This window comes from Microcaecilia unicolor, chromosome 11 (genome assembly GCF_901765095.1).
Source record: "Microcaecilia unicolor chromosome 11, aMicUni1.1, whole genome shotgun sequence".
In the NCBI taxonomy this organism is placed as follows: Eukaryota; Metazoa; Chordata; class Amphibia; order Gymnophiona; family Siphonopidae; genus Microcaecilia; species Microcaecilia unicolor.
The window spans coordinates 28,847,801-28,875,510 of NC_044041.1; the positions used below are offsets into that span (position 1 = coordinate 28,847,801).

General features: G+C 43.6%; 1 protein-coding gene across 2 annotated transcripts in view; it reads left to right on the forward strand.

Annotated features, from left to right (window-relative positions):
- SVOP (SV2 related protein) overlaps positions 1-27,710 on the forward strand; it is a 98,971-nt gene that overhangs the window by 31,038 nt on the left and 40,223 nt on the right. For both annotated transcript variants that reach the window (XM_030219242.1, XM_030219241.1), the window contains exons 3-6: positions 7,797-7,882; positions 14,456-14,554; positions 18,192-18,263; positions 26,831-26,955. In XM_030219242.1, coding sequence (XP_030075102.1) covers positions 7,797-7,882; positions 14,456-14,554; positions 18,192-18,263; positions 26,831-26,955 — 382 coding nt within the window. The remainder of the gene's footprint in view (positions 1-7,796; positions 7,883-14,455; positions 14,555-18,191; positions 18,264-26,830; positions 26,956-27,710) is intronic.

Sequence of the window (27,710 nt, forward strand, 5' to 3'; positions counted from 1 at the left end):
CCCTGCTGCTCCTTGTGGCCTTGGGCAAATCACTTACCTTATGGTAAAAATCAGCTGGCGGTAAACGCTGAGACGCCCATAGAAATATACTCTTCATTTTGTTCAGGTACAAACTTAGTGTCCCTTTTACTAAAGCTTAACGCACGCTAACGGAATTATCATTTATTAAAATTTGCTGTACCACCTTATTCACAAAGCGAGTCCAGGCAGTTCACAATAAAATGAAAAGTAAAATTAAGAAAAGGAACTCCATCTGACTGATAGAAAAGTACATTCATTCCAGGAACATGCGTACAGTAAACATCATCTGCGCGTGCCCATAACCCGCGCCTACACTACCACAGGCCACTTTTTTTAGTAAAAGGACCCCTTAGTAACGTGCCTGATAAGGATAGGAAATGTGAACGGGCCATATGGGGGACAATTTTCAAAAGGTTTAGAATGGCATTTTAGAAAGGACATCTAACTCAGAATAAGGACGTTCAGGTCGGTGTGTCACTGGTGATGCAATTATTTTAGAACAGGATCTACCCACCTACAGCCTGTTCCAAAATACATGAGAAATGGACGTCCATGTGCTGCAAGAGAATCCATTTTAGAAACTGAAACATCCAAATTATGAACAGGGCTAAACAAGGGACATGGTTGTCATTGTTGCAGCATAGAAACAGAAACGGCCATGTTATAAAATAGCCACATAGACATCCATGAGGAGTGGAGGAATAGCTTAATGGTTAAAGCAGGAGGCTGAGAATGAAGGGACCCAGAAACTCTGGTTCAAATCTCCTTGAAGTTCCTTGTGATTTTTTTTTAACGTTTCACAATTTTTTATTGATGGTAACAAAGATAGAACATTACAAACGTTTCATGTTTAGCTTATTGGTCCAAAACAAAAAGTGCAAGAAAGGAAAACAGGCTGGTCACTAACTAGGCTTGCGTTTTTCCATCAGTTAGTTTTGTTTAACCATTAACTCCCCTTTCCCCCATATATAGTAATTGAAGCTCTAGTAGAACCATCACAAACCTACACAACATTACTCCTTAAAGCTCATTAACACTTAGACCTCCCTCCCCCTCCACCCCACCTCTCCTCCCCCTCCACCCCACCTCTCCTCCCCATCCCTTCTCTAAACCCCTCCCTCCACCCTACCCTCCCTTCCCTTGCCTGATTCCTCCATCTTTTATTCGGCATGCTTGCCCAGACCAAGCTATTCCATGCCTCCTTTAATTTTTTTTTTTTAATTGTAAATCCTCCAGGAGCTGAAAAATACCTATTGTACCTGAATGTACACCAATAGCCTTCAGGCTTGCAGGTGGTATATAAGAAAAAGATTTTATTACCATGAATGTTCATAGTTCCTGAAGCTGTCACAGAGGGAGCACCTTTTTTGTAACCTGGATATGCCAGGTATGGTACTAGGTCTTAAGTACCAAGGTCCATCTTTTTGGACATTGACGTTCCTTCCCCTTCTTCAATTGGAGTTGAATGTCATGTCATATTTTTAACCCCTTCCTAGTCCTCCTCCAAACATGCCCAGAATATGCCTACTTGCCATAAGAATGTATGCAATTTTACACATCTGTATCAGCTTTATAAAGTTGAGATTTGGACGTCCACGCAATATAGATGTCTAAATGCTGCTAGTATTATTCTATACGTTTTAAGTTTGTTTTGTTTTTTTTAAACACTTTCTGTTTTTACAGTGTAAGTTGTTTACAGCTGATTAAAAAGGACCCCTGATAAAGGCTGGATTGCCAAAACACGGCCTGTGCTGGGTCAGTTTGCCAGGTTTTTTTTTTTTCCTGTTTTTCTGGACAATACACTTTTGGCTTGATTCAGTGGATATTGTGTGGTGTCTTACGCTCTTATGCTGGTTTCAGACATCCAAAACACAAACAGAAGAGGGTCTTTTATTAAAGCTTAGCTCGAGTTATCTGCAGCAGGGCCCATAGGAATAAAATGGGCCCTGCTGCAGATAACTCAAGCTAAGCTTTAGTAAAAGACCCCCCCCAGAGCTTCGAAAATAAGAGCCTTAGGGGCTCTTTTTATTAAGCCGTGTAGGCGCCTACGTGCATTGAATGCATGCCAAATTGGAGTTACCGCCCGGTTACCGTGTGGCCCTTGTAGTAATTTCAATTTTGGTGAGCGTCCAAGGGGGGCCCGGTGCCGGGGTCAGGCCGCCAGCGCTCCAGTCCCCGGTCTCACCTGCCTACCTCCTCGGCTGCGGGCCCCCTGCATTCAAAGTGGCAGTCGCAGATCGCATCTCTTCTGGCCTTCCCTCCCTGTGTCCCGCCCTTGTGAAAACCGGAAGTAACATCAGACGAGGGCGGGACACAGGGAGGGAAGGCCAGAAGAGACGCGTTCTGCGAATGAAGGGGGCCCGGAGCCGTGGAGGCAGGCAGGTGAGACAGCGGACTGCAGCGGCGGGGGGTGGCGGCAGCGGGGGGTGGAGGCGAGGCGGCCTTGCCCCGGGCCCGGCCTAGTCTCTCGGCGGCCCTGGGCGTAAATAAACTTGTGGATAAAAGTGAGCCGTTTGATGTAGTGTATCTAGATTTTCAGAAAGCTTTTGACAAAGTTCCTCATGAGAGCCTCCTCAGAAAATTGAAAAGTTGTGGGATAGAAGGTAATGTTCTTCTGTGGATTAGGAATTGGTTACTTTCTCAGTGGAAGAGGGTGAATAGTGGAGTGCCGCAGGCAGGGGCATAGCCAGATCTTGAGGTGGGCGGGGGCCAGAGCCTTAGGTGGGGGGGCACATTTTGGTCTGCCGCCACTGTACATATCTTGACTGGCGGGGATCCCCAACCCCTGCCAGCTGAAGCCTTCTCCCAGCACTGGTCTCTGGTGCTGCCGCATTGCCTGCCCTGCTCTCTCTTCCTCTCACGTCCGGCACGCTCATTTTTAATGAAATTGAGCATGAGCGCATGCTCGGTTTCACTTAAATATATATATTTAGAATCCAGGGGTTTGTGTATGGTTTAGAATGGGTGTGTAAACGGGACAGATTGAGTTTTAAGGATGCTGGCGTTTTGTTACGTTATGTGTGGTTGTTTCTATGGAGCACAAAAAGCTATCAACGATACTGACAGATTGTTTTCTGCCTTTTAACAGATGCATAGTTATCATAGACAAACCCCCCCCCCCCCCCCCCATCCTTGTTACTAGTATTAGTCTCTGTTGCTCACCAAGAGAACAGTTTGCTGAGTAATAATTAGCAGTGCAGAAATTCTTATTTTTAGCCTACAATAACTAGCTGCTTTCCCCCGTCTTCCTTTGAAACTTCTAAATCACTGCAGTGCTGAATTTGTTTAGGAATACACTAAGCACTTGATCTTATAACGGGGTAACCTATTTGAAGTATATAAAAGCAACATAGATGCCTATGGTCCTGATTTTCAAAAGAGAAAAATGTCTCAAAAGTGGCACAAAGCAGCAGTTGGATGTTTTTCTTGCAAAAACGTCTAAGTCATGATTTTTGAAACTCGGAATCGGTACGTTTTACTCCGCAGTTTGTCTAAATCGCAAGGGGACACGTTGGATGTTCTAATTTTGGGCCCTCCCTAGTCCCACCCAAAACACACCCACAACACGTTCCCTTGCTATTTGGACGAACTGCAGTGTAGTTGTCTAATTTCTATGCTCCAAAATCACAATTTGGACGTTTTTGGCAGATTGATGGGGGCTTTTTTTTTGCCCTTTTGAGACGTCTATGTGCTTTGAAAATGAGCCCCATAGAGGGGCATAATCGAACGGGGCCGGCCATCTATAAGGGCGGCCATCTCTAATGACGGTCCCGTTAAGCAGCATACCCGACTGTATTATTGAAACAAGATGGCTGGCCATCTTTCGTTTCTATAATACAGTCGGGGCCGGCCAAATCTCAACATTTGGGTGGCCATCTCTAACCTGGATTTGGCCAGGTTAGAGATGGCCACCATTGGTTTTTCCCGATAATCGAAACTAATGGCAGCCATCTCAAACCCGGCCAAATTCAAGCCCTTTGGTTATGGGAGGAGCCAGCATTTGTAGTGCACTGGTCCCCCTCACATGCCAGGAAACCAACCGGGCACCCTAGGGGGCACTGCAGTGGATTTCACAAAATGATCCCAGGTGCATAGCTCCCTTACCTTGGGTGCTGAGCCCCCCAAAACCTACTCCCCACAACTGTACACCACTACCATAGCCCTTAGGGATGAAGGGGGACACCTACATGTGGGTACAGTGGGTTTTGGGTGGGTTTTGGAGGGCTCCCATTTACCACCACAAGTGTAACAGGTAGGGGGGGATGGGTCTGGGTCCGCCTGCCTGAAGTGCAATGCAGTACCCACTAAAAACTGCTCCAGGGACTTGCATAGTGCTGTGATGGAGCTGGGTATGACATTTGAGGCTGGCATAAAATATTTTTAAACTATTTTTTGAGGGTAGGAGGGGGTTAGTGACCACTGGGGGAGTAAGGGGAGATGATCCCCGATTCCCTCCGGTGGTCATCTGGTCCCCGATTCCCTCCGGTGATCATCTGGTCAGTTTGGGCCCCTTTTCAAGGCTTGGTCATGAACAAAAAGAGACCAAGTAAAGCCAGCCAAATGCTCATCAGCCGGTCTTCTTTTTTCCATTATTGGCCGAGGCTGGCCACCTCTTAACCACGCCCCCATCCCACCTTTGCTACCCTGCCGACACGCCCCCTTGAACTTTGCCTGGCTCTGCGTCTTTCGATTATACCGATTTGGCCGGCTTTAGGAGAAGGCCGGCCAACTCTCGATTTGTGTCAGAAGATGGCCGCCCTTCTCCTTCGAAAATAAGCAGGATAGTGTCCTAGATCCAGTGTCAAGAGTGCATAAATGTTGACATACAGATTTGCACTTGCTGTAAAAAGGGTGTAAATGTGTACATGCAGTCCACGCAAGTACACATACAGTATATGTTAAAAATATGTGTGTGCATTGCAACTCCACCTCTGCTCTGCCCAAGCTCTGCTCCTGGGAATGCCTACATGCAGATTATGTAAAAGCAGGTGCTTATTTTCCATGCACGTACATTCTATTTGCATATGAGGTCACTCAGACCCTTTTCTGTACGTTAACCATGGAAGAAGCATTATAGAATTATGCCCTAATACAGTGGTTCCCAAACCTGGTCCTAGAGGCACCCCAGCCAGTCAGGTTTTCAGGATATCCACTCTGAATATTCAGGAGAGATTTGCATGCAGTGGAGGCAGTGTTGGACACTCCAGTGCCCCACCCATTCTCCTTACCTTGTGAACACTGCTTTGAATTTACATGCAAAGGCAGTTGTGTGCGTAAGTTGTAGAATACCACTTAGTAAGCAGCTAGCATGCATGTAACTTTTAACAGTTGTGTCCATAAATGCTAGCATTCAATAATATACATGTATGCAATATGCAAAAGCACTTTGGTTGCACCACAAAAAGGTGGTATATCAAGAATCTAACATAGTATTGTATAACTTACATGTGGTACATCCAAAGTGGTTTATGTTTATTACCCTTTGCTTGATTTCAAGATAAGTCTGTATGTGACTATTGATTTAATCCTGTACAGATATGAATTAGGAACATGTATTTTCATTTGGGCACATTTGAGCATGTATATTATTCTTTGTTTGATATACTATAGTGTGCATTCCTTTACTCCATAATTGTGGAGCCCGAGGATGTGTTGATGTTACAGTAGTATGCATGCTGTAGCGGGTGAGACCGTTCGAGTCTTGCAATCACTTGTGAGCAGTATTGAGCACCGGATGGTGCATAACTGTCTTTTTAAACTGAGGGTTCCATTATACAAATGATGTGTATATTTGTGTTAAGTCTTTTATGTTTGACTGCCTCTTCAGGGCCACCAAGAGACAGAGCTGGGCTCGAGGCAGCGCCACAGCCCCCACCCTGCCCCCCTACTTGAGCCACCACCGTCCCCCACTCCATCCCCACTCGGGCTGTCACTGCCCCCCACCCCACTCCCCCCCCCCCCCCCCCGATTCGAGCAGCCGCCGCCTCCTTACTTTCCTGCATCTACTCCCTCAGTCTGTCACTCTGTGCCGGGACCCGGGTGATTGAGTTAACGCAATCAACCGGGTCCCAACACATAGCAGCAGGAGAGAGACAAACCCTGATGCCGGGCCCGGGGAATCTTGCCCCCCTCTTAGTGGCCCTATTCCACTTTAATGTTCAGCAAAGAAACATTTTTTTGAAGAGAACATTTGTTTATTGTTATGTTTTATTATAGGTAGGTACTTTCTTTGTTCCTAGTGGGCTCCTGATCTAAGTTTTCTAGCTGGGACAATGGAGGGTTACTACTACTACTACTAACTAGCATTTCTAAAGCGCTACTAGGGTTACGCAGCGCTGTACAATTTAAACATAGAAGGACGGTCCCTGCTCAAAGAGCTTACAATCTAAAAGACAAGAGAACAATCTAAAGACAAGTGAACAATCTAGAGGACGAGTGAACAGTTAGTCTGATAGGGTGGATAGATTTGGAGCATTCTATATATCTTGAGCGGTTAGGCGCCGAAGGCAGCATTGAAGAGGTGAGTTTTAAGCAGAGATTTGAAGATGGGTAGGGAGGGGGCATGGCGTATGGGTAAAGGCAGATTGTTCCAGGCATAGGGTGAGGCAAGGCAGAATGAGCGGAGCCTGGAGTTGGCAGTGGTGGAGAAGGGTACTGAGAGAAGGGCTTTGTCCTGTGAGCGGAGGTTACGGGCGTGAACATAGGGGGAGATGAGGGTGGAGAGGTAGTGAGGAGCCGCAGACTGAGTGCACTTGTAGGTGAGGAGGAGGAGCTTGAATTGTATGCGATATCTGATTGGAAGCCAATGAAGTGATTTGAGGAGAGGGGTGATATGAGTATATCGGTTTTGGCGGCCCAGTAAAAGAGGCCGTGCGCTAATGGTGGCGTCCGTTTTTGCCGCCCACCAGGGCCCCTTTTTACTGCAGCGGGTGAAAATGGCCAAAAAAGAAATGGCCATTTGCACTTGCCGCTCGGCCATTTTGAGGGGAGCACTTAATGCCACCCATTGAGGTAGCGGTAAGGGCTCCCATCCTAACCTGGTGGTAACAGGGCAGCATCACATGCTGCCTGATTACCGCCAATGCAGAAATATTTTTTCAGTATTTCTGTTAGTGTCGGAATTGGCGGTGGAACTACTGCCGGCCCTCTTGTTGGGCCGGTGGTAGTTCCAGGTTGCTGCGCGTATAAGAGTGCTTGTAAGTGGCATAGCGTAAAACCGTCAGGGGGACGTACACATGGGTGGGATCGCTTAGGAAAAGGAAGAATTAGGGGTTACAGAGGATGGGCAGACTGGATGGGCCGTTTGGCCTTTATCTGCCATCATGTTTCTATGTTTCTATATGGGTGTGTGTCTCTCACTTATGCACAAAACTTACAGAATAAACTGATGGGCCGATGATCAGAAGCAAACGCAGGCGCTGGAGACTATTAGCGCCATACTAACACCTGCGTTTGCTACCGCCCCGTGATCAGAGCCCTCGAGCGCATGAAACAACACACTCGTGGGCCCTGACCGCAACTAGCACGCAAATGCATGCTAAACATATTCCTCCTGATTATTATCACATTTAACTTGGATTTAGCTATTATTTCATACCTGAATTAGAGATCTATGCGATCTCTTGAAGCTCACATACAGCAACATCATATATTGATCCAATAAAAGGTCAGACAACCAGCACAGAATCCAGTTTTCCTCAGTATCAATATGAAAACCAGAAGTCTGTCACATGACTGAGAAAAGATCAATAACTGAGGTTTTGTTTCCTTTGCAGACACTTTTATGGTGGAAGATGCGGTGGAAGCCATTGGATTTGGGAAATTCCAGTGGAAGCTCTCTGTTCTTACTGGACTGGCATGGGTAAGCAAAGCCATGGCTCTCCTAAAAACGTCCTAATAAAGAACAAATCGATGTTTAAACACTGCGGTCAGTATTTTATAAACATTTAAATATTTTACATATATCCATGGAAGCAATGGATATATGTAAAATATTTAAATGTTTATAAAATACTGACAAGTAGTGGCAAGCGCTACTGCTATACAGAAAGGCCCGGATTCTATTTATAGCGCTATGAGTTATGCATGTTAAATTAGGCACACTGTCAGACTTGTGAGTTCTTGTACCAAGTAGAGCGCTGCTGAGCCCGGTACTCGGACCAGGTTCTGCTTGGTGGCTGGACAACCCCGGGTTTCACCTGCGCTGACCACTGTTCCCCAGAGGTTGAGCCCCTAGGTGCAGGTGGCCTGCAGGACTTACATTCATCACCCGCTTCCCACTCCGTCCCATATCAGCCAGGCAGGCAGCAGGTCAAGAGAGTAATCCAGAGGCAGGTGAAAGACAGTAGGCAGGCAAGAGAGTAATCCAGGTACAGGCGGCAAGCATGAGAGTAATTCTGGTACAGGTGGCAGGCAAGAGAGTAATCCAGGTACTGGCGAAAGTCAGTAGGCAGGCAAGAGAGTAATCCAGGTACAGGTGAAAGGTCAGGCGGCAGGCAGAAGGGTAATCCAGGTACAGGCGAAAAGTCAGTACCGAGGGACCAGTAGATAAGAAGCAGACTACAGAGTTAGAAACACCTACCAAAGTAGAAGCCAAAGCATGGAATCCAGGGAGAACTCAGTTGATAAAGTGCTGGCATCTGAAAGGGAGAAGGGGCACAGCCATAGGACAAGAGCAGGGGAAGGAGGAACCGGAAGACCAATAGGAGAGCAGCAAGGGAAGCCAGGCAGAAGAAGAGCAGACCCAGGTGGGTGGAAGCAAAACAATCAAGGAGCCTGGAAGCCAGGCAGAGAGAGAGAGAGAGAGAGAGAGAGAGAGAGAGAGAGAGAGAGAGAGAGAGAGAGAGCAGAAACAGGTGCATGGAAGCAAAGCAATTAAGGAGCCTGCAACCACCGCTCTCTGAACAAACCCAGAGAGGACTACACACACATGGCTCAGGCAGTGCCAGTCAAGTGTGCGTGTTGACGGGACCCCGTGCAGCCCGAGGACACCGCTTGCATTGAGGTAGGGGACATGACACACACGCCCAATTTACGCACATTACTTAATTGAGTAATGAGCCAATCAGCGCTGTTAATTGGGTGATAACCAATTAGCACTAATTGGCAATAATTAGAATATAAGTGCATATCGTATTCTATAAGAATGTGCTTGTAAATCCTATCACATGTAAATATTTGGGGAAGTGCATAGGGTGTTTCTGGGGGCATTCCCAAATTTTATGTGCTTTGATATAGAATATGGGCAAACCACACCTTTTTTGTAGGTGCTTATAGCAAGCATAAATGCAGATGCCTTCAGTTAGGTGCGGTTTATACCTTAAGTGCAATTCTATAAAGGACATGTACCCTTTATAGCAGTGTTTCCCAAGTCCGGTCCTGGAGTACCCCTTGCCAGTCAGGATTTTAGGATATCCACAATGAATATGCATGAAAGAGATTTGCATATAATGGAGGCAGTGTATGCAAATCAAGTTTATGCATATTCATTGAGGAGATCCTAAAATCCTGACTGGCAAGGGGTACTCTGGGACCAGACTTGGGAAACATTGCCTTAATAAATCACGCTAAATACGTTACATTTTTGGTGTAGGTGCTACTTATAGAATTTACCCCAAAGTCAGCAATGTTCAGCACAGATACATTTAGGACAGCCTTTTGCTGAATATCACCTGCTATCTGTAGACTTACAATATATGGAAAGAGGAGAAAATCATTCAGAACATTTGCAATTAGTAACAAGGTGGAGTCTCATATATTTTTGCACGAATATTCACATCACTCCCTTGGTGACTCTATTAACGTGCATGGATTTAATCATCGACTGAAACCACCTCCACCCTAAAGTTACAATTCATTAAACTTAACATGCTAAAAAGTGCAAATATATGTGAATATATGCAAAAGACACTTAACTTGCGGAGCATATAAACTCCCTTATTCAGATTGGAGTGTGTAGAAGCCCCTGTCCACACCCTGTCCTTGCTGCGTCCCAGCACTAAACAGATAGGGCAGTCCATGAGAATTTTCATAGATGGAGGGTTTATATGCATAGGGGGCAGTTCAGTACATGGTGCCCAAAATGAGGCATATAGAGGAAGGGCATCGTGGTGGAGGAACATGGAAATCCCATGAAGGACACAAAGAAAAAGCAACAGTGGGAAGTGGACCAAATGAAGAAAACTTCAAATGCTGAATGAATCAGTGTTTATTGATGATAGAAGACTGGACACAGCACTGTGTTTCAGCCAAAGGCCTGCTTCAGGTGTCCGGATTGACATATAAAATATAATTTACAAGAAAACATACACATTCTAAAATAAAATTAGGCACCGGGATGATCTGCACTGAGCCTAGTATTTTGCAAAGGGCACTCTGAGTCAAATGACTTTCACAGAATACTAAGGGCAGATAGGCACATAAATAACATAATTCTATCTTGGCGATGTGCTGACTTTCCTATGCCCCTCCCATGGCCACACCCCTTTTGGAGTTGCATACTAAGAAATTTAGGCGCATATGTTATAGAAAAGGGTATAGGACAGACACACGCCTAACTCCTAATTTGCCAAAAGCGCTTGTTAACTTCAATAATTGATAGCATCTAATTGACAAATTACACGCAGATCTGGGACCTGCACCCAAATTTGGGCAACCTGTACAGAATCCGGGGGTTAGCTGCTTCCACTATTCTTATAAACCTTTATGAATAACGAGCTGTAGGAGAACATGCATTTCTTTTCACAAATTTTTTTTGTTTTTTGTTACATTTGTACCACACGCTTTCCCACTCATGGCAGGCTCTATGTGGCAGGCAATGGAGGGTTAAGTGACTTGCCCAGAGTCACAAGGAGCTGCCTGTGCCTGAAGTGGGAATTGAACTCAGTTCCTCAGTTCCCCAGGACCAAAGTCCACCACCCTAACCACTAGGCCACTCCTCCACTCAAATAATTCAAAAAATACTTTGACTCATAGCTAAAGTAGCAGCAGCTACCATTGTCAGACAACAGAAACAATCAAAGATAAATATGAGTTACTGTTAGACACACTAGACACACACACACACAACAGACAACAGAAATGATAAATCAAAGATAAATATTAGTTGCTGTTAGACACACACTAGACACATATAGATACACACACAAACTCATACACATACACACAAATGACAACAGAAACAATAAATCAAAGGTAGTTACTGTTACACACAATACACATACATACACACACACACACACAAACAAACACACACAAGCACAACAACAGAATAAATCAAAGATAAATTTTAATAGCTGTTAGACATACTAGACACACACACACACACACACACATACAAACGGACAACAAACAATAAATCAAAGATAAATATTAGTTACTGTTACACACACTAGACACATACACACACACACACAAATGGACAACAGAAACGTCAAATCAAACATAAATTTTAGTTACTGTTAGACACACACACACAACGGACAACAGAAATGATAAATCAAAGATAAATATTAGTTGCTGTTAGACACACACTAGACACATATAGATACGCACATACAAAAACACACACACACACACGAACTCATACACACACACACAAATGACAGAAACAATAAATCAAAGGTAAATAGTTACTGTTACACACAATACACATACACACGCACACAAACAAACACACACACGCACGACAACAGAATAAATCAAAGATAAATTTTAATTGCTGTTAGACACACTAGACACACACAAACGGACAACAAACGTCAAATCAAACATAAATTTTAGTTACTGTTAGACACACTAAACACACACACACACAAACAAACAAACAAACAGAAAACAGAAACGATAAAGATAAATATTAGTTGCTCTTAGAGATACACACATACCAGAAACAATAAATCAAAGATAAATATTAGTTCTAACCACATTAATCCTACCTTCTACTTTTTTCTCATTTGAATTATTTAGCAGACTTTCAGGGTTGAACTGTCGGATGTGTGGTTTTATAACATCCATTCTATTAGGTTTAACTGGCAACAAACTAGTTAGGTCAAGGAAGTAATGTTGTTTGCCATTATTCCAGCCTGTGATTAGCAATGCAGCTGCTTACTTTTCAACCGTTAGAGCAACACCGTTAAATGGTGTTACTTTTTGGGCGATGATGGTAGAAAGTAAATAACTCAAGACCTTTAGCTTCTCAGGCCTGAATATGTGCTCTCGACTACTTTCATTTCATCAGAAGTAAAGCCCTGCAGGGGGATAGTGATATGGCAGGTGACTTTACATAGTCTGAAAGCCTCGTTTCTGGATATGGAGTGACCAGGCAACAGAAACTAAAGGAAAGAATGGATCAAACCGGGAAATCATAAGGGCTTGGGATGAGGTGCCCCACAGGGAATCTGGTGGTTCCCAAGCACTCTTCATTATTTGGGTTTCATTTTGCAAGGACCATCAATACTCACCAGAAACTATTACAAAATTAATCAAATTCATTTTAACTCACAACTACTTCTGCTTTAACAATGATATCTATCTGCAAATAATGGGCACTGCGATGGGCACCAGGACAGCACCCCAATATGCCAACCTTTTTATGGCTGAGCTGGAAGAGACATTTCTGAATACACACCAGACCAAACCTCTAAAATACTACTGGTACATCGATGACATTTTTATGATTTGGACGGAGGGTGAAGAAACTCTGAAACAATTTTATTCTGCCTTCAATACATACAATCAGATTCAAAATTGACTACTCCCCAGAAAAAGTCAATTTTTTGGACACCACGGTCTCAATCAGTGATGGCTGTATACAAACATCTATATACAAGAAACCCACAGACAGATGCAGCTACCTCCACAACTCCAGCTTCCATCCTTCACATACAAAAAGATCCATCATTTACAGCCAAGCCACAAGATACCACCGTATCTGCTCTGACCCAGGGGACAGAGACAGACACCTTAAAAGCCTGAGTGCATCCTTCAAACAGAAAGGCTACAACCCCAAAATAATCTCCAAGAATATTGCCTCCTCCCTCAAAACACCCAGGGAGAATCTACTACAGTACAAGGAGAAAAAAGCCACAGACAGAATCCCCCTTGTAGTGACATACAATCCAGAGCTGGAAAAACTGAGGAAAATCATAAGAGATCTACAACCTATACTCCAGGAGGATGAATTACTGAAAGAGATATTCCCATCCCCACCAGTACTGGCCTTCCGACAGCCACCCAACTTAAAACACAAGCTAATCAGAAGTAAACTTCCATCACAGACTGAAAAGGAACAGAAGGGCACACGTCCCTGTAATTTATCCAGTTGCAAACTATGCCAAAATATTTCACAGGACCCCACAGTTATCCACAAAGGAAAGATATTCAACATAAAGGGATCTTTCACTTGCTCATCTTCCAATGTGGTATATATCATTCAGTGTAAAAAATGTAACGAAGGATGCTATATTGGAGAAACAGGCCAGATGCTTAAGACAAGATTCAATTTACATAGACATCACATGAACAATACTGGTGCCAGTAAGGTTCCCACGCCTGTTGGTCAACATTTTACAGGACCAGGACACTGTACCAGTGACTTCACAGTGAGAATCCTGAAAGGTAACTTTAAAACCATACAAGAACGTAAGACCTTTGAAGTCAGAATGATTGAATATTTTAACACCCAACAGAAAGGACGTAACAAGGATCTGGGGTTCCTAGCCCATTATAAACCATAAAGCTGTATTTCTCTGTTGATCACCCCACCCCTCAATTATCCATACCCATCCTGTTAGAATATCAATGATATGCTTTGATGTCCCCATGCATACCTCGTACCCACCCCTATCCTCCCACCCTGTCAGACTGTCATAATAATGCTTGAATGTTTTCACTTATATACACTGTCAGCTAGCACATTTGCTTATTTCTGATCTGACAAAGAAGGGCAACCTTCGAAAGCTAATCAAGAAATGTATTAAGTTATGTCCAATAAAAAAGGTATCATCTTATTTTCTTTTCCATGTTTTATTTTGTTTGATTTCTATTGATAACCTTAAGAGTGGACTAACACGGCTACCACACTCCTCTATTTTGCAAGGATAATTCAAGCTATCTGCAGGTTTAAATTATTAATGAGATCACTACACTGTGTATGTCAGGTACTGTTCCCTCTAAGCTGAGCAGGAATCCTCCAATTACATTCCTGCCAGTGGGTGGTAGTGCTTCAATATTGTGTTTTTAATCACTAGGGACAGGAAGGTTCTCTGGAGACCTGCAGAGCTTTAATGATATTGAAAATTTGATAGCAAAACAGTGCCACCTGCTGGCAGGTCTGTAGGTGGAGGACTTCCACTCACCTTAAAGGGAACAGCAACTGTCAGGGTCAATCTAATGACTGGGAGATAAATAACATTCCCCCTTTTTGCCTCCTCAGATGGCAGATGCTATGGAAATGATGATTCTGAGTATCCTGGCTCCCCAGCTTCATTGCGAGTGGAGGTTACCAAGCTGGCAGGTTGCATTGCTCACATCGGTAGGAAAACGTGCTGTCTACTCGGAAAGAGCTTCTACAATTGCACGTATTTTCAAGTAGTCCCTGTTTTCATCTACATTTGCCATCCTTTATGTGCACAAACTAATCCAGGGAAACTTGACAAGTCATTTTTAGCCTTCACATCTCTGGTACAAGAATGAGATTGATAGGCAATGTGTCTGAGGCCATAGCAGCCAACTTTTCAAAATGATTGGGGGTGCTTAATTTTTTTTTGTTTTACAGGTGGTGCATTTGTCCCCCCCCCTCTCCCCTCACCCCCTCTCCTTCGAGTTCCAGCCCCCCCCCTCCCTCTGACTCGAGTTCCAGCCCGACCTCTTCTCCCACTCCCACAACAGTCCTTCGCCTGCCCCTCGCCTTCCTGCATGCCGCCCATAACTGACTGTGTTTCGCCCACAAGGGCTGCGTCAGGGGCTCTACAAAAGCAAATAAAATCAAATACAATTAAAAACATATATATTTGTATAATACTACATCATAAAACGTTAATAATCAAAAAGAAACCATATCAGATATATAAAATCAATCAAACACTTGGAAGGAGAAATCAAATATCGTCTCCTTCCAAGTGTTTGATTGATTTTATATATCTGATATGGTTTCTTTTTGATTATTAACGTTTTATGATATAGTATTATACAAATATATATGTTTTTAATTGTATTTGATTTTATTTGCTTTTGTAGAGCCCCTGACGCAGCCCTTGTGGGCGAAACACAGTCTGTGTCGAGCGAATCTCTGAAAATAAAGTTTTGAACCATATCACTGATTGGTCTGCTTTGTTTGTCTCCACGTTGGATTTTGCAGATCGCTTGCCATCTTGTTTCTTAGTGCCGCCCATAACTTAAAAGTCAGGCTCGGCGAGTCGGCGCTAAGTTCAGCCTGCCTTCCCTTCTCGTTGCTCTCAGCTTTGCCTCTGGTCCCGCCCTCATTTCCTGTTTCCGCAAGGGCGGGACCAGAGGCAGAGCTGAGAGCAGCGAGAAGGGAAGGCAGGCTGAAGCGCCGACTCGCCGAGCCTGCTCGTGCTCGCCTTTCACTACTGCTGCTGCCGGGACCCCGGTAAGATGACTTTTAAGCTATGGGCGGCATGCAGGAAGGCGAGGGGCAGGCGAAGGACTGTTGTGGGAGTGGGAGGTTGGGCAGCGGGCTGGCTCCTGTCCTGGGGAACTTCCGGTTCCGGCGGGGAAATATTGGGGGTGCTCAAGCACCCATGGAGTCGGCGCTAATGTCTGAGGCATAAATCTAGATTTAAAATTCAAAAGGGCTTCTGTCCCACTATAAACCATAAAATTCTATTGCTTAGTCACCCTCTTATCTACCATCCCTCTCTCTCTGTCTCTCACCCACCCACCTCTCCCTGTTTTTTCACCTAACCCACCCCACCCTCTTCCTGTGAGACTGCCATTGGAATGCTTTTGTGTTTCACTTATATATTCTGATATATTTGTCAACATTTGCTTATTTCTGATCTGATCTGAAGAAGAAGGGGTACCTTCGAAAGCTAATCGAAAAATGTATTAAGTTAGTCCAATAAAAAAAGGTCTATTTTCTTTTCTGTGTTTTGATTTATTTCTATTTAGTACCTTTAAAAGTGGACTAATATGACTAGCTCACCACTTTACTCAAAAGGGCATCAGATGATAGGTAGCTTTCTTTAGTGCCTCTGAAAGGATCTATACAGAGTGGAGGCAGTATTAGGACAAATGAACTTTCCCTGGTACTGGTTACCTGGGTAAATTCCCCCCCCCACACACATTTGACTCCCTCGTTCTTCACACACATGCATACACAGCAATGGCGTAGCTATGGGGGGGGGGCACAGGGGCCTGGGCCCCCAAATTGGCTCTTGGGCTCCCGGTTTGGCTGACAGGGGTCCCCAACCCCAACTCCCGCCAGCTAAAGCGCTTATCTGTCCCGTTCTGGTCTCGCACTTGCATGCTGTCGTTTTAATGCATTAAAATGAGCGTGCAGTGCACGGTGCGCTGAAAACAGGAGAGGAAGCAAGTGTGAGACCAGCGCAGGACAGATAAACACTTCGGCTGGTGGGGGTTGGGGACCCCCACCAGCAAAGGTACCTTGCACCGTCACCGGGGGGGGGGGGGGGGGGTGTCGGAAGCGGCAGGGAAGGGGTAGCGGCTAGGGGAGGCGGGCTAAAATGTGCTCCCCCCCCATTTTGGGCTCTGCCCCCCCCTCCCGCCAAGGTCTGCCTACGCCCCTGATATACAGACACATACTCCCTTTCATCCTTCATATTCTTCAGACAAACATATATATATACACACACAAACTCTCTCTCTCCCTGTTTCACCCTTCAGACACTGCAAACAAACAGAAGAACAGTAACCCTTGCAGTCACGCAAAAAAGTGAATCACAGCGAGGGTGACAAAAGAAGGAGCAGCAGACGATGTCCAATAAACAGTTGGCTTTATTATAACATCTGAGACTTTTGACACGAGTTGTGTTTCAGCCTAAAAAGGCCTTCTTCAGGAGTGGTGATACTTAGCCTTTGCAAAATTCACGTGGTTTTGCAGAGTCCAAGTGTTTTTTCATTTTATCACCAGTAGGAAGCAGTAAGGCATTAGACACCACGTGAATTTCGCAAAGGCTAGCTAAGCATCACCACACATTCAATAGAAGACTCCTGATAGGGTTATCATATGGCTCCAGAAAAAGGAGGACAGATTGAGCCAGTCTGAGTTTTACTTCCATTGTTTTCCAGCTCTTTTCCTCAGCCTGCAGCATCCTCCTCACACTTTACAGCATTCCTACCTCTTCTCAGCAGCAGCTCCAGGACACTCCCCGGCTCTGCCTGAGCTCAGTCCACCCCACCTCACTACTTCCTTATGGTTCACCCCATCCCTTCCTGTGACTAGAGCTGCCCCCCAGTGCCGTCCACTGGCTGGATCCTACCCCAAGTCTGTACTGCTAGTGGCTGCAGAGAGAGGTCTGAATTTCAAGAAATGTCTTCATACTTCGGTCCTCCTTCTGGCTTCCAGATATTTATCCAAATATTTGAACAGTCCTGAAAAAGTTCAGCCAGCTGGCGATCCTTAGGCTCTCCAGAGACCTGTGCGTATTTGACTGTGGCTTCCTAAATATTTGATCTCTGGGCGTGTTTACCTATTCATTAATCCAGCCTTGCACCCACCCAGTCAGGATTTCCACAATGAATATGCAGAAGATAGATTTACATATAAGGAGGCAAAATGACATCATACATATTAATTGTGGATATCCTGAAAACCAGGCAGGCTGGCTGCATCCTGAGGTCTGGACTGAGCGTACCTGCCCTAGAAGGAAGCCTGTAAGGCTCATTCATTGATCGATGGGCTTTGGTATTTTGTACATCCAGCCTGCAGTTGGAGTATGGGAGCAGATTGGATGATGGGATTATTACCTTTTTGATGTTTTTAATTAAGTGCATACGAGTTTGTATTTTGATCAGATTGGTTTAACTGCTGAAGGTATGATGTGATAGTTGTCTAGTTAAAAAAGTCATTGTTTTACAATTTGTACAAAAATCACCTTAAGCTTAAGTTTTTTTCCTTTAGACTTTTGTGTTGAACTCATCTTCGCAGCCACTGATAGTTAGAATTGCTCTGTTTTAATGTTCTGCAGGTGGTCTTTGTCGGGATGATGTCAAGTTCTTCATTGTGGGGAAACATTTCAGACCAATATGGACGAAAAACGGTGAGCCTGCAAGCTCCATTTCAGATTAAAAGAATGCTTTTTGTTGTTGCCAAAGCTTCAGTATTAATGATACTTCAGTAAATTTCACTGTGACAAAGCAGTGGGTTTTTATGCCTGAAGAAATGTATTATTTCTTGTTGTATTTCTCTAGTTTGACCAGCAGGTGGTGCACATTTATGTTTAAAGCTGTTAGAGAACTGACTGTGCCTTCTTTAGTTAACACAGATAAGACGTAACCTGCAGTGTTGTGACCAGCTATTTTTTTAAAACTTCTTGTTCTGGGCTCTGATTGGCCCAGGAACTCAAAATTCATCTAGGATGTGCTGGTTTTTTCTCCAGTCAGCCAGGGAGAAAAGAGAGAAGGATCTCTTTGCTGAGGCCCTGTGAACAGTTGTGTGTCCTCATCTCCCCAGGTACTATTTAGATAGTAAACAAATGTTTAGATAGTGTTAATTGATCCATATTTCACTTACCTGTTCCTGTTTGCCGATTGCACCTTTTCTGTTCATTGTTCTTATTTTTAAATGACAGTAGACATTTTTAGTTTATTGCTTCTGCTTGTCTGGACTGACTAAGAATCCTGGTGGTTTGTGTATTGGGTCTGTGAGTGCTTTCCAGGAACTGTGGGACCACTGGGAGTGTGGCCCCAGTAACCTAGAAATCACTGGGGAACATCTTGAAAGCAGGAGACTCGTCCAGAGGCGGTTGGGACCCTGCTGGTGGGAGGAGGGTACTGGTGTGGAGCACAAGCGGCAGGTGCAGGCGGACCTGAGCTATGCTGGGGTTCTCCCAGGTGGGTGGCTAGGCATTTCGTGACAGTTACCCAATCCATTAGTGCAGGGTTTCTCAACCCGTTCCTCGGTTCACACCCAACCAGTTAGGTTTTTAGGATATCTACATTGAAGATAGATATGCACACACTGTTGCCAGCTAGAGGAATCCTAATCCAGGATGGGACGGACACTTAAAGGACTTTGGAAGGAACTTTGGCCTCTTATGCACTTAAACTGAAGAAATGAGGGTTGCTTTATGAACTGTTGTTGGTTTAATGTTGATCCAGTAAAAGAAAGTTTGAAGTTACTGATGGGTCCCTTTACTAATGTGCGCTGAAAAATGGCCTGTGGTAGTGTAGACGCGTGTTTTGGGTGTGTGCAGAATTATTTTTAGCACACTTACAAAAAAATGCCTTTCTTTTCTTTTTTTGCCAAAAATGGACGTGCGGCAAAATGAAAATGGCCATGCGTCCATTTTGGGTCTGAGACCTTACCGCAAGCCATTGACCTAGCGGTAAGGTCTCACGCGGTAACCGGGCGGTAATGGTCTATGCGCATCAAATGCCACTTGGCATTCGTAGCTGCTGTGCATCAGAAAATAAAATATATCTTTCGGACGCACGTAGCGGACATACGCCAAAATTGAAATTACTGCAAGGGCCATGTGGTAACTGGCGATAACTTGAATTTGGTGCACGTTGGGCACACGTAGGTGCGCAGTTTAGTAAAAGGGACCCTGAGACTGCTGGTCATTATTTGAGAAAGTGGACCTTTGCATCCCTCAGGGTGGGAATATCTTTCGGCCACAGGAGACTCTTTCGGCCACAGGAGACTCTCTGGCTCCAGCCAGCGCCCAGCTGGCTAAGCTCCTCCGGTACTTGACCTGGGGAGCTTAGCCAGCAGCCCTGACTGAGGGGTAGACCAGGGTTACATTCTTATGATGGCCCGAGTGTTTTATGTACCCTCCCCCTCTTCCGGGGTGAAGAGCAAGGTTCAGGAACTAATGTTCTCTGATAGTTTGATGGAAGCTCTGAAGTGGCTACCCTGATAGTGACTGTTCGTTGGCATCAGATCATGACTTAGTTTTGAGGAAGTTCTGTAGACGTTGGGACTGAGTTATTTTATGACTTGAAGGTGTGCATATTTCCAGATGTTGCCCAGGTCACATACAAAAAAAAAAAAGGAATCAAATTCTTATTGCTACGTCTTAGGGCTCCACAGATTGGGACTCATTTTCTTTTAAAATTTTCATGTCAATCTGTAATTATATATGAAGATGTGAAGTGTTAGGATTTTTTAAAAAACATTAAATGTTTATTGACAATCAAAAAAAGTTTACATATATTTTGTTATACCTCCACCCCCATACCCTCCCTCCCTTCCCTTCCCTCCCTTCCCCTCCTCATCCCCCCTTCTGGGGATTTTTTTACATTTTCCAACTACTTTTTTTTTTTTTTTATAATAATAAGAGCCCTCAGGCTTTCTCAATTATGGGGACCTAGGTCCTTCCTGGCATCATGCCACCCCTTGTTTTGCAGTAACTGATGGCTTGATCCTGCTCTAGTGCTTAGTGCAATGGGCGTTGATTCTGGTGAACTGGGTTCGATTCCCATTACAGCTCCTTGTGACTCTGGGCAAGTCACTTACGGGGGTCTTTTACTAAACTGCACTAGTGTTTTTAGCTTCCGATCTGACGAAGAAGGGCAACCTTCGAAAGATAATCAAGAAATGTATTAAGTTATGTCCAATAAAAAAGGTATCATCTTATTTTCTTTTCCATGTTTTATTTTGTTTGATTTCTATAGATTCTACATGGAATGTTGCTATTCCACTAGCAACATTCCATGTAGAAGTCGGCCCTTGCAGATCACCAACGTGGCCGCGCAGGCTTCTGCTTCTGTGAGTCTGACGTCCTGCACGTACGTGCAGGACGTCAGACTCACAGAAACAGAAGCCTGCGCAGCCTTCTACATGGAATGTTGCTAGTGGAATAGCAACATTCCATGTAGAATCTCCAATAGTAGCAACATTCCATGTAGAATCTCCAGTGGTATCTATTTTACTGTCATAGTAATGCTTGAATGTTTTCACTTATATACACTGTCAGCTAGCACATTTGCTTCTTTCCGATCTGACGAAGAAGGGCAACCTTCGAAAGCTAATCAAGAAATGTATTAAGTTATGTCCAATAAAAAAGGTATCATCTTATTTTCTTTTCCATGTTTTATTTTTGTTTGATTTCTATTGATAGCTTGCAGTAGAAATCAGCTGGTGGTAAATGCCGAGATGCCCATTATATTCTTTTGTGCGTCTCAGCTTTTACCGCCAGCTGATTTATCTATTTGTTGCATTTGTATCCCACATTTTCCCACCTATTTGCAGGCTCAATGTGGCTTACATATTACCATGATGGCGATCGCCAATTCCGGTATGAGAAATAGAGTGATTTTGCGTTATGAGAAATAGAGTGATTTTGCGTTAAGGTTCTTAAGTGACAGAGTAAATTAAGTAGTCAAGGAGAAAGAGTTAAGTTTTGTCCAGTTCATTTGTCCGGTTCTGGTATGAGCTTCGTTGTGTAGCAGGATTCAGGTGTTTAGGTTGGATCATTAAGGTATGCCTTTTTGAACAGGGTGGTTTTTAATGATTTCCGGAAGTTTGTTAGGTCATGCTTTGTTTTCATGACGTTTGGTAGTGCATTCCATAGTTGCATGCTTATATAGGAGAAGCTGGATGCATATGTTGATTTATATTTTAGTCCTTTTGCAGCTAGGGTTGTGGAGGTTTAGGTATGTGCGTGTTGACCTTTTTGTGTTCCTGGATGGTCAGTCCATGCCATGTAGACTGGGGCCTTGCCATGAATAATTTTATGAACCAGGGTGCAGATTTTGAACGCAATACGTTCTTTGATTTCTACCATGAGCTAATCAATAGAAATCAAACCAAATAAAACATGGAAAAGAAAATAAGATGATACCTTTTTTATTGGACATAACTTAATACATTTCTTGATTAGCTTTCGAAGGTTGCCCTTCTTCGTCAGATCGGAAATAAGCAAATGTGCTAGCTGACAGTGTATATAAGTGAAAACATTCAAGCATTACTATGACAGTAAAATAGATACCATTGGAGATTCTACATGGAATGTTGCTACTATTGGAGATTCTACATGGAATGTTGCTATTCCACTAGCAACATTCCATGTAGAAGGCTGCGCAGGCTTCTGTTTCTGTGAGTCTGACGTCCTGCACGTACGTCAGACTCGCAGAAGCCTGTGCGGCCACATTGGTGATCCGCAAGGGCCGACTTCTACATGGAATGTTGCTAGTGGAATAGCAACATTCCATGTAGAATCTATAGAAATCAAACAAAATAAAACATGGAAAAGAAAATAAGATGATACCTTTTTTATTGGACATAACTTAATACATTTCTTGATTAGCTTTCCAAGGTTGCCCTTCTTCGTCAGATTGGAAATAAGCAAATGTGGACGATGACAGAATATATAAGTGAAACATCCAAGCATTTCATTGACAGTCTAACAGGGTGGGGGTGGGTAGGAGGTATGTATGGGAACATCAAAGCATTTCATTGATAGTTTAACAGGATGGGTGTGGGTAGGTCAGGGAGCAGGGAGATAAACAGAGAAATACAACTTTATGGTTTATAATGGGCTAGAAAACCCAGATCTTTGTTAAGTCCTGTCTGTTGGGTGTCAAAATATTCAATCATTCTGACTTCAAAGGTCTTACATTCCTGTATTGTTTTAAAGTTACCTTTCAGGATTCTTATTATGAAATCACTGGTACAGTGTTCTGGTCTGGTAAAGTGCTGCCCCACCGGGCTAAAAATGCTACCACAGTTTAGTAAAAGACCCCTTTAACCCTCCATTGCCCCAAGCATAAAATAAGTACCTGTATGTAATATGTAACCCGCTTTGATTATAACCACAGAAAGGCGGTATATCAAGTCTCATCCCCTTTCCCTTATTTTTTTCCTACCTCCTTAGTGTTTAGATATATTGTTTGTAATTTCTTCTCATTTTTTTTTATATATGTTTCGTTTTTAACTCGTCTTGGTTATTGCCTGTCAAGTTGGTACTTGTATGATCTTTTGAAAATTTGCATAAATAAAACATTAAAAAAAGAGAGAAAATGTACTCTATGCACATACTCTCCCCCCTCACCCTAAACATGCCCCCAGGAGGGTAAGTAATATTTAGATGTTTTGAAAATTGTCCTTGCCTTTCCTTGTTATAACTCTCCCTAACCTGTTTAGAAAGTGCAGCTTCTTTGAAAGCCTGCTTTCGTGGAGTGAAAAAATGTTTCACTGGACAAATCCTTTTATCGCACCATTAATCCAGAGAAAGTCTATCCTTAGCCCACCATGCAGCTTTTCTTACCATTTTATTTCTCAGTGTGCATTACCGTCCTGGCTTTGTAATGGAAAGAAGAGCATCATTATTGATCTGCTGGCCTGGGAGAAATGCGTTTGTCAGAGAGTGAACTCAAGTGAACCAGACACTGTCTACAAGCCCCAATTGATTTTTCTGCAGTCGCGGCCTGATTCTGAAAGGGCTATTGAACAGCAGGAAATCCAACCAATAAAGAAGGGTTACTGATGGACCACAGCTAACATCTCTGATCTCATTTGCCCGGAGCTAAAGTGTTTTGAGAAGATGGGTCTGAGGACTTGGCATTACATTTCATATTAGATCTGTCCCATTGTCAGGTTGGAAGCTTACAAGTACAGCAGTCTAGAATGCAAATGCTTACTCTCTTGGGCTAATCACAGTCCAGTCCATTAATCCAGTCCAGGGATCAGCTTATCAGTAGATTTTCCTCTAGGCAAACAAACAATCCTTTTAAACAAGACTTCAACAATACTTCACATTTAAGAACAATTTCAGATTGATGAATCACCAGAAGACACTGATATCAGAACTCGCATGTCTTTACCCAGATCGAAGATGGAGACACAAAAAGCAGAACAGACGAAGAAATCTGTATGAAGATGAATTTATTCAACCAACAATGCCCGACACAGGCCATGTTTCGCCCACACATGGGCTGCCTCGGGGGCTATAAGTAAATACAATCGTATTAACAATACGCATATTAATACATAATAAAATAATATAGTAAATTTATTTATTTATTTGCTGCATTTGTATCCCACGTTTTCCCACCTATTTGCAGGCTCAATGTGGCTTACAATGTTCCTTCATGGCATTTGCCACTCCAGAGTAGAAAGGTACAGTTGATATTCAATAGAGAACAAGGATGACGTGATAGATCATGCGAATAACATAATGGATCGCCATTACAGAGTAAGAGACAATTGATATTACAAAGAATATTGATGACCTGGTACATTAAACAGGGAGATTAATATAACGTCATTTCAGATGCAATTTGTATACTACAGAGAATCTAGATGATCTACAAGAACTAAGCATTAATCATAGGGAGAAAACATTTTGGATTGTGATATCCCCCTTATCACTCAGGGTGACCTGGTTCTCGATATGCAAATCATATGCAGATTAGTGTGCTACCCCTTCTCACTCAGGGTGACCTGGTTTCCACTCAGCAAATTAAGCAGGTCTCACCAACTGCATATATCTCAGGCAACTCTTTATTCCCGCCCCTGGGCACACTTCTTCTAGCTTAACACTTTATGCTTTCATAGATCTGCACATTGAGCCTCCCCACACAGATACATGGGCTCAGTACTATACCAATACTTTGGGGACTCTCAACCCCAGGCTTTGCAGCCTGCTTCTCTCAGTACTTTGGACACACAGTCCCCTCTTTGAACACACAGTTCTAGACACACAGTCTTCTCTTCTTCGGACACACAGTCCCTCCACTGAACACACAGTTCCTATGACACACAGTCAAACACTAATGCTTTAGGGACTTCTTACCCCAGGACTTTCAGCCTGCTGATCTCCTTTCGACACCCAGTCCACCCCAAGTCCATAAGGTTAGCCAGTATCTTTCAGGGGCTCTCTCTTCTTCTGCCGCTAGCTCACTTCTCCTCCTTTCACAACTCAGGTGGGGTATAAAGTGGTTAATTAGCCACCCAGGACCCAGCCCATAATCTCCTGCACCTGTGGGCCTCCCAGGGCTCTCCCCGGTCCTAGCGACCTCCATCTTCTTCTAGCGCCCTCTAGTGGCCTACACCGTATAGGACACCCCCTTACTTATCACAGGATATCAAGTAATAGGTGATGTATTTGACTCAAAACATGAATAAAATCCATATAAATAAAAATATGAATACACAAATACATCTAAGCCATAACATACAGCAACACAAAGATATGGAAAAAACGTATATATGTTGTGGGTGAAACACAGCCTGTGTCGGGCATTGTTGGTTGAATAAATTTATCGTCATATAGATTTCTTCATCAGTTCTGCTTTTTGCGTTGCCGTCTTGGATCTTGCAGATAGACTGCCCTGTTGTTTTCTTGTACCCAGGTTGATACAGAGGTTGGACTCCTAGCCACTGAAATTGCATTCCAGCATCCCGTTGAATCTACTAAGGATCCTCTGGGGTGACGCCATAAACCCAGCTATCAGCTTCCTGATTCTGCCTTTGCCTGAGCCATTCTGTGGCTCTGAACATAAAGTTTTGTTGTTTGACGTCTTATCTGTGATCCTGTTCTGTCTTTTGTTCACGTCCCCTCAGAGAAAAATTCCTAAAAATTAAATAATGCACGGTTTAGCATTCAGAAACAGGAATAATACTGCAAAACGTTTGAACGTGTTTGTGTGGTAGCCTGTTTCTATGCTAACTAGGGCTTATTTATTTATTTATACCAGCATTTATACCCCACATTCTCCAAACATGTTTAGTTTGATGTGGCTTACAATATTAGTTAGTGGAGGTACTGAAATTACATTTTGATAGTAAAGTGGAGGCAGAGAATTACATTTTAATAGTAAGGATAGGGATGTAGAAATTAGAGAGGGGAGGAACATGGTGAGAAGGTAAGTTATTGGGGGGGAGGGGTCTACAGCGAGTTGTATGAGTGTGAATGGTTTAGTTTTTGATGTCCGTGGGTAGGAACTTTTTAAACAGGTAAGTCTTGAGATGTTTCTGAAAATTAGTGTAAGATGTGGTGGATCATAGTTCCTTGGGAGCTTTGATATGGGAAGTTTGCTGCATGGATGGTCTTGTAGACGAGTTTGTGACATCTAGGATAGTGTAGGGTCAGATAGTTTCTCGCCTCCTTCAATATGTTCTTAAGCGGTAAGATGATCATGTCTGATAGGTATGTAGACGATTCACCGTGGATTATGAGCCAGACTGTGGTACAGATTTGAAGGTCATTCAGGCTTTGATTGGGAGCCAATGGAGGGCTTGTAGTAGAGGGTTTGCCTTTTCGTATCAAGGTTTTTCTGAAGATGAAGCTGGCTGCTGTGTTTTGAACCATTTGTAATCTCTTGGTGAAGGGCTTAATGCTCTTTTCTAAAAGGGTCCTAAAGTTAACTGGATAAATGCTCTTGAGTATTGACCCTCTGTTTACTGAGCTACATAGATAGAGTTTCTTTAACTCAGAATAATGAGCCATGGTGGGAGCTCTTATAGATGTCATAATGTTTCTTTCTTGATTGACTAGTAGGAGATGACCAGCTCTGCTCTTCCCAGAATTGTGTAACCCTTCGGACTCTGAGATGTTCAAAAAAGCTCCCACAAATGACTCCTTTTGCAGTTCTTCATATAAGTGCATCATCCTTTCCACCTTGCTTTTAACTTGCTGTCTTTTGTTTTTGTTTTCAACAGGGACTGAAGATCAGCGCACTGTGGACGTTATACTATGGCATACTCAGTGCTTTTGCCCCAGTCTACAGTTGGATCCTTCTGCTTCGAGGGCTGGTGGGCTTTGGGATTGGAGGTGTCCCTCAGTCGTAAGTAAATATTGAAACAGAATTTTATATCTTTGTTATGAGACGCGGAATGGTTATAGGAAGAATTGTGCATTGTTTGATACCAAGTTCATACCCCTAAATATAGCAGACTTGATGTAGGAAAATTATAGAAGACTGTTACAAGCTGTGGTAATGGGAGCGACATGAAGGCATGGCGTCCTCATAAGATACAGGCAGAGGGCAGTGCAATGTCAAGAGGAAAAGTTTTTTTAGTCTCTCTCTCTGATACCACTTCACAGGGTCGGTCAACACTCACTGTCTTAGCTCTGAGGTTTCAAGGAAACTTCTCCTACCTCACTGACTGAAACCTTGGCCTGCTGGCAATTACAAGATAACAATCTCTGTTGATAGCCGCTCCTCTTCCCCAGGCTCTCTGCAACTACGGTAGCCAATGGGAACACCCTGGGAGTTCTCTGCACTTGGGTTCCCGCTCTCTCTCTCTATCCTAGAGATTGCTGTATTGGGAAGCCTCTACCTCCCTGATCCACTCTGCTCCAGGACATTTAACCACCTCCTGGCCTGAGCTCCGCCTCTCTAACTCAGCTTCTGACATGACAGGTTTAGCACCACCTGCTATATGGTGGCTAACCTGCACCCTCAATGAGGGAGTGTTCCTAGGGGTACTTGGCCACTATACCATTCATTCCCACACACAAGCCAAATGATATCTCTGGAGGATTCATTAATCTTCTTAAAGATGGAATGCAGACAGTGTTAGGGCCTGAATTCTCTGT